Source organism: Pseudopodoces humilis, chromosome 18 (genome assembly GCF_049639895.1).
Source record: "Pseudopodoces humilis isolate 2021_Gansu_Grassland_sample_001 chromosome 18, ASM4963989v1, whole genome shotgun sequence".
In the NCBI taxonomy this organism is placed as follows: domain Eukaryota; kingdom Metazoa; phylum Chordata; class Aves; order Passeriformes; family Paridae; genus Pseudopodoces; species Pseudopodoces humilis.
The window spans coordinates 17782424-17792606 of record NC_142217.1 but is presented as its reverse complement, the minus strand read 5'-3'; the positions used below and the strand labels follow the sequence as shown (position 1 = coordinate 17792606).

The window sequence follows — 10183 nt, the reverse complement described above, 5'->3', positions numbered from 1 at the left end:
CAGGTGTGTGCAAGAGCTGCTCTTGTTGTCTTCTGGGCCCAGCAAACAGCTCTCATGACACTGGGGGATCAAGTAGGGGTGTAAGTTTATTCTATAGTTTCTGCCAGGATTTGCAGATTTGGGTGACTTGGTCATTTCCACTAGAAATGCACAGGTTTTGTGCGCTGAGCAGCGCTTGCCCTGGGAATTAATTGCTTTTTTTTTTTAATTCTGAAGCAAGATGAAGGCTGCTTCCCTGTTCTGCGACCCCAGCTGTCCACAGCAAGCAGCAGGGATTGCGTTTTCAAGATGCAAATGAATGGCAGTGCCAGGGGTCCTGAGTGTCCCCAGGTGTCCCCCCTGCAGCCACCCCGTCAGTCCCCACTGGCAACACCTGGCTGCAAACCATGGAGCAGGGCATGGCACAGCCTGGCCAGGAGGTGCTGCGTGGACATGTGTGGCACCACACCGTGCCTTGGCATCCTGGCTGGGCAGTGGGAGCCTGGCTCACTCCTGGGGATGTTCTTTCAGCTTCCAGGAGGGTGGAGGCCTGGGGGCACCCCAGTGCCCAATCTCACTGAGCATCTCAGCAAAGAAGGAACTACTCTCTTCCAACAGCGGAGGGGCACCCGTCAGCCAGAGGAGAACTGAGGCCAGGTGTCTGTGGCACTTGGTAAATTCTAGTTTTAGTGCAAGAAGTAATTTAAACATTTGGTGCAAATGAAGTTCCTGTACATAGCTCCTTTGCAGCATAACTGGCTTTATTCCTTCCACACACGAAGACCAGTGTGCATATGAGTGCACGAGGCCTGAATTTACCAGATCAGATGCTGCTGTTTGGACAAAACTAAAGTGCAGGGCAGGAGAAATCAAATCTATGGGCTTGTCCCAGTGCTGGGTTTTGGGAGCCACCCTCTTGCCCAGCTCACCATGGCACGAGGTCTGGTCCTGCCTGCCTGGCTGCAAGGGGGACACCAGCAGTGAAACGGCGACACAAAGTGCCCCATCACCCTGAGGATCCCTGCTTCCCCTCCTCCTCCTCCTCCCACCTGCCCCTGACCCCCAGTGGCACCGTGGGGAGAGCAGCCCGAGGTGACAGGCCACTAGAGTTCCTGAATTGGACATGTGGGGTGACTTCTGCTGCAGCCCTGACAACACAAGAGCCTGTTACACTCAGGGCTGAGCCTCCAGCCCCAAGAGAGTTTTGGGTCTGAAATGATGATTCACATCCCAAAAACAAAAAAGATTTTTTCCTGATTTTGTGGTTCTACTTATCATTTTCTTCCTGCTCCCACTGGAAATCTTGGCCTGTCATTTGGTAAAACATGACATTGAAGGGTTTGTAAAACTTCCGCAGTCTGTGGATGACGTCTGGGTCTATTTTGGGGTGAGTTCGACCCTTGGACTTGCCCAAGCACCGGGGAGCACTGCTGTCCTCTGGCTTCTTTAGACAGGGAAACCCCTTCGTTTTATTAAAATAAAAATGCTTCTCTGTCACAATCCTCTTGAGGCCTAAGAAGTCCTGAACCTTGGCCATTTCCCCAGCTGGGTCAGTGATGAGCCTCTCACCACTGACAAACAGGATCTGGGAGAGGGGGAAGTACTGAAGCCAGTTTTCCAAGTGCAGGGCATAAATCCCAATGCGGATAGCACTCCAGGAGGCATCAATCAGCCCCAGAGTCCTGTTCTTGAAGGCCAGCACCTCAAAGGTGGGGATCTCTGGCTTTTTGGAGAGAGTCTGTGTGTAGTCAGAGATAGCCCGGGTGACCGGGTTCCGCACCACCACGATCAGCTTCGTGTCCTTGGCCATGGAGTGAATGCGCCTGGGGGCCTCATTGGTCACAAAGTAGCTGGGGGTCTTCTCCATGGTGATCTGCCCATCCAGCGTCTTGGGCATCACGTTCCTGTGCAGAAGCAGAGCAGGGGGTTAGCGAGGGCCAGGCAGGGATGGGCACCTTGTGCAGGTGTCGGTGGGACATGCAGGAGGAGGGATGCTGTCACTCCTGTGTGACCCTCAGACAAGTCTTTCTGGCTTTGTTTCTTCTCAGCCCCTGGCCATGGAGGGCACCCAAAATGTAAAGTCAGCCTTGGTGACACATTATGCAGACAATTTGCCATAGGCAGATGTAGCCCAAAGCTAATTGACACTAAACCTGCACAATACCTGCCTGTTCAGAAGCCATCTGCTCCCATTTGCTCAATTAAGCCTTTTCACTCCAGAGCCGTGTACAGAGCGGCGCAGCTCGGATTACACAGGACCTTTTTGTTATGATGACATGCTTTTAAATGTCTCAGCTAATAAAACTTAATACAGAATAAGATCCCTTGCTTCTAGTACAATAATTAAATTTATTTACTATCTTGTGTGTGAGAAAGAATGACTTTTCTTTTATCTCTAATTCACATGCTCTGTCAATAATTAATTGCTGCTGAGTTTTGAGCTTCCTGTGCAAGCACTTTTATTAGCCAAAAGGAATTTGCCTACTGGATAAATTAGGATGTAGCAAGATTTTCCTGGATAGCGTATTACCATACTGTAAAATGAAAGTGCAGTGAGATAGCAGTTATGTCTAAGAAAATGAAGAGGTAAATTCTTGTTCCAGTGCCACCAGTTAAAGATTATCGCAGCCAGCCAGAGGGTTTTAAGTGATCACAAAATCACAGAATAAGCTGAATAAGAAGGGACCCACGAGATGTCCCCTGCAAAAGCGTCACAGCCTCGTCACACGTGTTGTGCTGGGGCTGGAGGCTGTGCCACACCTGCCTGCTGCCCACACACAGCCACAGTGCCAAGGAGGAGGAACAGGGTCGCTGTCCTGGGGAAGCGCTCACGGCACTGCAGAGATCTCCTCTGTCAGACAGGAGGATGGCAATGCCCATGGCCTTGCAGGATTATCCCTTCGTATTGCAACTATTATTAGTGCAAACATATGGTGAGGAAATAACGTGAATAGGCTTGAAATGGCTCTGTGAGAGCACCTTGGGCAGCGACAGGCACAGCAATACTGACGTCAAACTGCTGGGCCCCAGGAAGACCCACTGCAGGAATAACGTAGCTGAAGCCTGGAGCAGAAGCAGATGACAGGCACAGCCCGCTGGATGTGCCTGTCAGTGTCACCTCGGATTTGACTGCTAAAGGCACCAACTGGCTTTAACACCCCTGTAATTTGTGTATTCACTGCTGGTGCCACACAGCCCCCCAGGCTTGTTCTGCTGAGGTGCTTCTGGGGGTGATGAGGGGTCTCCTGCCAAGGCCAGAGTGAGGGTGGATTTGGTGCTGCCACAGGGCTGCCAGTGTCCTCAGCATTTTGGGTGAAGAGGATGGTGTTCCTGTGGCTGTCCCAGTCCTGTTGCAGAACCTTTCCTGTTGAAGAGTGTCTGTCTAAGTAGCAGCAATGCGGCCTGCAGGGCTGCAGGACTCCCTGTCTCAGGGCCAGCATGCTCTATAGGGAAGGCCATTCCTCTGGCATCAGGTCCTGCTGGAGCTGCCTTCCCAAAGGCAAGATGCCTGCAAGCCTGTCTTCTTCCCAGAGCACTCCGGTGCTTCACGCTTGCCTTGCATCAGCCGCTTGAGCAGCAGCGACACAAAGGGAGCAAGGATTAGTCAGAACGATGCATCCTGAGTTATTTATTCCTTTAAGAAAACCCTGAACAAATTAAGAGGGATAGGAGCACTTGGGGACTGCAGATGCTGCAGAATTACAGACCAGCTTCCCTGGGGAATCCAGTACCTGAATTTAACAGCCCTGTGGGAAGGAAGCAGATTTTCCGGCTGTGCACATCACAGCAAGACCCACAGTATGATCAGAGGTGAGCCCTTGGGTGCCCACTGCTGTACTGCAGGAGTGGAGGATTGGGAGGGGCTGCCAGCAGCAGTGCTGCTCCGTGCCCACTCTCACAGCTATCAGCTGCTAGGGGAGGATGGGATGGACCCACCTGCAGCAAGAGCCACGATGGTGTCTGTTCCCCATGCCCCAGGGGGCATCCCCATTTGGTTTGGTTTGTATAGAACAAACACATTGGGGATTTATAAAAGAAGCATGAACAAACATGTTAATTACAACTTCCCCTTCAGATGATGTTACCACAATAAACAGGAGCCAAGAAATTGCAGAGCTAATAATCTGGAAATGTTGCCACATTTAAGGACTGTGTTCAACTCCATGCACAATAAAGACAAATGGATGGATGGACTGGCCCTGAGGAGAGAAAATGGGGAAGCACTGATCAAGGAAAAGAGGAGGAGAAGCAGACTCAGCTTTTGCTGTACAGTTTTAAGCAATGTGGTAGTTTGGCATTTAGGAAAAGCTGGAAGCCACAGTGTGTCCTCAAGACACCCTGGCCCTGCAGAGCCTGGAACGACTGTGGCTCTGGGACAAACATACAGAAAGGCTTTACCCCAAACTCTGCTGTGTTTCAGAGTCCCTCCCCACGTGCTGCCCTGCTGGGGCAGGCACTGAGCTACACTGCTCAGGTGAAGAAAGCTTGAGCCTGCAGCCCTAGGGTCAGGTGCCCTGTGTGCAGCCGGTGGCGTGTGATAACTGCTGCCAAACAGCGTGGCACGCAGCACAGCCGGCTCCTGCTGCTGGGAATAACAAGGGTGTTAAAGCTGGAGCAACCGAGCCTCTGGCACGGCAGGAATGCTCCTCAGAGCAGTTAACCTTCACAGAGCTGCTGCCATGTGCTCTGCCCTAATTGCGTGTGTGCCGACGGAATTCTAACCAGCTCTGTGTGTGCAGGCAGAGCAACGCTCCGCTTCGCCCTCCTGCAGTGGCAGATGCAGAGTGGTTTGCAGCGTGGGGCTAAGGCTTTGCTCCCTCTGGAGCACACCTTGGCCTTCCCTGCAGTGTTTGTGTCCCTTTGAGGCCAGTCTGGTTGCTGAAGATGCACGGCCACGTGGTGACTGCACCTCTCGTGCCTCCACAGGGCACTGCAGGGGGTGAAGGGTTGCAATGGGACATGTCTACTCGTGGCTCTGCCACCGCTGTCTCCCCACCTGCACCTTTTCCCTCTCCATCACTGCTCACCTGAAAAAGGGGAGCAATGACAACAATCCCCTGGCAGGAGCTCCGCTGACACGGGCATGAACAAACCCCCTGCTCCCTGACGGGAAGGGCATCATCCCCTTGTGCTTGTTGGTGCAGCATCACTACACAGTACAACGTGAAAACTGAACTGTCATTGCTGGCCTTGGGCACAGGAATTACCTTGTCCTCCAAGCAGATGATACAATATATATTACTGAGTACTTGCTGGGGCTTTTGATGTTTCTCTCCTTTCCTGTTCATTCCCCAGTGCTGTGCCCAGAGGCTGAGGAGGGCCAGATTGCTCTGTGCACCCCCAGCACCCCTGAGCTGCACAGGGGCTGGCTGCTGTCACTCCTTCAGGTTTCTGCTCTGTGCATGGCAGGCCCCAGCCACTGTGTGTGGCAGGCAGGACAGCTGGCTCCCGCCTGCCCTGGCTGGGAGCAGAGGCCAGCTCTAAGCTGTCATTGGGAAAATGTGCTGTAGTAATTGTTCTTAACTGCTGGCTTCAAACAAGCTCTTTATTTTCAAAGGATACGTTTTATAAATTTGTGAATTTGCATGTTGCCAAAATCCCCTTGTGGTTTATTTAAATCCAGATTATCTTGTTTATTCCTTCAGTCACAGCTGTCATTTATCTCTGTGTAGGCAGCTTGTTCACGATGTTGCAGGTTTCCTGCAATCCCACTCAAAAGGCGTCTTTGTTAACTGTATTTTCATGTTCTCAACAACAGAAAAAAGTTCATAGCAACTCCCAGGGTTTGGGGAATCACAGAGGAGGACAAGGATTTGCACGGCTGCCATGGAAAGAGGAAATGGCCAGGTGCTGCAAGTGTCACCTGCCCACAGAGCTCCTCTCTACTGCTCCTTGGGGTGGAGCAAACAGCTGCTTTTGTCTTCTGAAAAGACAAACATGAATCCTTTTCCTTTTTATTATTAACACATTCCAGTATAATTGCTTGAGCTGTCAGCTGTGACCTGCCAGTAATTCAGCAGGCGTGGGACTTTCAAGGGGAGAGCAGCATTGCAACTGAGCCCACAGTACGCATTAAAAGCAGAACCCATTTGCTATAAGCCCCTGAGTCAAATCTCTTGTTGAATTTGTTCAAACATAAATTTACAGCTGAATTTACATAGGTTTAATGTTTTATAATCTTTTTGGTCTGTGAATCTATATTCAAGAGTGAGTGCATTAGCTCAGAAATATTGTGCTTAACGCTGAAAATAATTTTAATCTCTCCAAAGTCCAATCCTTTGCACATCACTAAACCTCAGAAGCCAATCCCTTCTAATAAGAGACACAAAACTTGCATCTGTCGCTGCCTAATAGATTCACATTGCTCTAATTCAAACAGCTCACATATGTCTGTTAAAAAACACTAAACGCGAATTATAAAACCCTTTCAGAAAAGGGGGTGCCAGTTCAGACTGGGGGCCGAAGGAAAACAAACCGTCCCTAGGAAACTCACTGGAAGAGTTTAATGATTAGGAATCTGGAATGATGGCTAGGAGATGAGGGTGAAGCACCCCTCTCTGTGTGTGACTTGTGTTCTGCTTTATGCAGGGCTTATAAGCCCAAATTAATGGCTGCCTGTACCATTGGTTTCCCTCTCCAAGACAAGGAGCTTTGCCTCTTCCCAGAGTTTCCAAAGCCGTTCACTGTCCACGCGGAACACTCTTGAGGGGCAGTTTGGGATTGCAAGGACACGTCCCTGCTGAGTTTCTTGCCAGCATCACCCAGGCCGTGCAGGATGCGGGAGCCCAGGACGCTACAGCTGGAGTGGGGGCAGCCCCGGATCCCAGCGCCGCCAGGGAACAGGAGGCAGCTGGGGCTTGGGGGTGTCTCGGTGCCCCTCAGCAGGGCCAGCCCTCCTCCCAGCGCTGCTTGGAGCCGTCCCTCCGTCTGTCCGCAGCACCGCAACAGCGGCCGGATGAGCGCGGCGCCGGGTTGCCATACCAACGCAGGTGTACCGCGTGGTGACTAACCGAGAGCTGATCCCATCAGAGAATGGCAGCCTGGAGTTGCCACGGCAACCGAGATGCCGAATTGGGAAGCGTGTCAATGGCACAGGTACCCGAGAGGCGGCAGGGGCAGTGCCCGGCTGAGCCCCCATCTCCTGGGGCACATCTCCCCTGCTCCCTCCCTGTGCTCCTCATCTGTGTCCCGGCTGATCCCTCCATCTCCTGGGGCACATCTCCCCTGCTCCCTCCCTGTGCTCCTCAGCTCTGTCCGGCTGATCCCTCCATCTCCTGGGGCACATCTCCCCTGCTCCCTCCCTGTGCTCCTCAGCTCTGTCCGGCTGATCCCTCCATCTCCTGGGGCACATCTCCCCTGCTCCCTCCCTGTGCTCCTCAGCTCTGTCCGGCTGATCCCTCCATCTCCTGGGGCACATCTCCCCTGCTCCCTCCCTGTGCTCCTCAGCTCTGTCCCGGCTGATCCCTCCATCTCCTGGGGCACATCTCCCCTGCTCCCTCCCTGTGCTCCTCAGCTCTGTCCGGCTGATCCCCACATCTCCTGGGGCACATCTCCCCTGCTCCCTCCCTGTGCTCCTCAGCTCTGTCCCGGCAGCCGAGTGCAGGGCTCGCTGCTGCTCCTGGCAGCGATCCGCAAAGCAGCGGGCTCCCCGCCCGGGCGGGAGGATGCGGCTCGGGAGCAGCGATCCAGCCACACCTCCAGACACTGAGGAAAATGCCTTTGGAGCACAGTCTGTTTCTAGTATGATTTTTCACAATATCGCTTAGTCTAGAGTCCAGCAATCACAATGAAAGGGCTTCTGTGTCTCCACAAAATGCAAAATCTTTAACGGCTCATTGGCATGTGCTTAAGTTGGCCTGGATAAGAAGTTACTCCTGAGAACCTGCTATTGATTCTGTCAAGGATTCAAAGGTTTTATAGGCATCACTCAAGATCTCTTTAGTACTTGTACCTTCTTAATGACTCTCATCACCGATAGAACTGGAAACATCCCCCAGCAGCCTGGGAAGCAGCTGTCTCTGTGCCAGGAGTCAGAGCCACGCTGCTGTCCAGCTTTCCTGTGGCTCCTGTGGGATCTTCCAGGAGATGGGGCAGATACCAGGGCTAGGGAAAGGGGTGGGGGGCAAATTGCATCCAGAAAGTTTCCTCTCCTCCTACCACTATGCAACAAAATCAGTGGGCAGGTGGCTGAGTAGCAGACAAAAATATAAATATGCTCTGATTTCACTGGGACCATCTGGCTCAGGCATGATAGGTGGGTAGGACTGCTATAATCATGGAGCAGAGTACTAAGCTGATCCATTAAAGTCTTTTAGCAGAAGCAACTATGGAACCTATATTAATCTGGCAATGCTTTGTGAACAGACATCACAAGGTTAGATCCATTCAGCTGCAATTAAAACCAACCCTCGCTGATCAGGCTAGCTGGGAGAGCTGCTGCAGCATTGTGTTCCCCAAGGCTCTCTTGAGTATAGACTGTTGATACTCGCACAATGTAATCTGAAATTATGATCCTAATGCTAAATCTTGCTTTCTTCTGTTCTTTCCTCAAGTGGATCTCCTCTGGGACACGGCTGCTGCCTTGTGCCGAAATCCCTTGCCTGTCAGTGCACAGCTCTCACATAAATTGAGTAGGCTCAGGTTAGTGCTGAGGGGTTCCTGATGAGGAAGTGCTTGATGTGCTTCCTGATGGGGACTGCCCTTCCCCACCGCCCTCCTCACCAGCAGCTGTGGGATGTACAGGGGCATGCTGGCTCCTTCACCTGGGGAGACTTGGCACATCACACACCTCCTCAGGTGTCACAAACAGTCTTTAGCACCACTCGGCTTTGGCTGTGTGAAGGTACCTCAGCTCTGTGGATGGAGATGTGTATTTAGTGTGACACTGTTGGACCAGGGATAAACCTGGCCCAATCTCTCCAATTTTAGTGCAAAATTTATTGTTGGTCAGCAGTCAGCCATGGAACCGGTTGTGAAAAAGGCTGGAAATGTGTCTTTCTAACCCCTCTGCTGTCAAAATTATTTTGACAAAGTCTCATTAGCATTCTTTACAGAAGAGCCATGATCCCATTCACTGGGAATCTCTTAGTGTCGTCTACCAGATTTAATTACTATATTAGTCACAGTTACAGCAAAGCAGCCCTAGCCTGAGCTTCTCACACAGCACTGGAATGAGGACTCACAGGCAAGGCAGGCAGGGGTGAGTCCTGCCTCCTCCTACTGAGGATGTTCAAGTCAAGCTAGTTTGCTCCCAGTCCAGATTTCCCTTCAGCACAGGAGTTCAAGCCCCCTCAGTGCCAGTTCACTCTTCCCGCTGTTTTTTGCCTGCCCCATGCCAGTGCTCAGCTGTGGGGCAGAGCTACATGAAATGCCAATGCACATGCAATCCCTGCAGGACAGAAACCTCTCTGAAGAGAGCACTGCAATCCAGAGCACCTTGTTGGCAGCAGTCATCGCACACCTCGGGATTCCCAATCTGGGAGTTCAATACCGACATGCAGCTGCGCTCCTCCTGCCCCAGCAGAGCAACAGGAGCCCGCACACACACCACCCAGGAGTGCTCCCACCCAGGAGCGCTCCCACCCAGGAGCGCTCCCACCCAGGAGTGCTCCCACCCAGGAGTGCTCCCACCCAGGAGTGCTCCCACCCAGGAGCGCTCCCACCCAGCTCAGCCTTGACGGTTGCTAAGTGATGCCTGTGGAAGTTTCAAGACTGTCAATAATAGATGCTGTTGGTATCGCAGGCTGCTGTTCCTGGAACAGCCAGTAGGATGTGGAAAGCTCTGTGCGCAGTGTGCACCTAACACTGATCGGACTCAATCGGGTGGTTCAAACCATGCCAGTTTCCCAAAGATGGGATGGGCCCTTCCCAAAGAAGGCCAGGGAAATAAAATATTAAAATATAGTGGTTTGGAGCTGCATATCCTGAGGAGTCCTTTTTCATCCTCTGGAAAATTTAATTCTATCAGGAAAAACACCCTGGCAATAATGGCTGCCTAAGTGAAAGCACCACGGCTGTATCATGCTAAAAGCTTTTCAGGGAAAAGAGTAAATAAATTCCATTCTTCAGATGTATCTGGATGTTATCCTAACGCAATGCCAGAGTAATAGGTAAGCCATCAACAGCTAAAAGGCTGGGAATTGTTATGGAGCAGCGATACTGCCAAATAGGCAGAGAAGAGCAGTAATTCCTCACATCCTGTGCT

General features: G+C 51.8%; 1 protein-coding gene across 1 annotated transcript in view; it reads right to left on the bottom strand.

Annotated features, from left to right (window-relative positions):
• Positions 1–1060: 1060 nt before the first annotated feature.
• Positions 1061–10183, bottom strand: part of HS3ST4 (heparan sulfate-glucosamine 3-sulfotransferase 4) — a 52557-nt gene continuing 43434 nt past the window's right edge. The window contains exon 2 of the mRNA XM_005523232.2: positions 1061–1883. Coding sequence (XP_005523289.2) covers positions 1247–1883 — 637 coding nt within the window. The 3' untranslated portion in view covers positions 1061–1246. The remainder of the gene's footprint in view (positions 1884–10183) is intronic.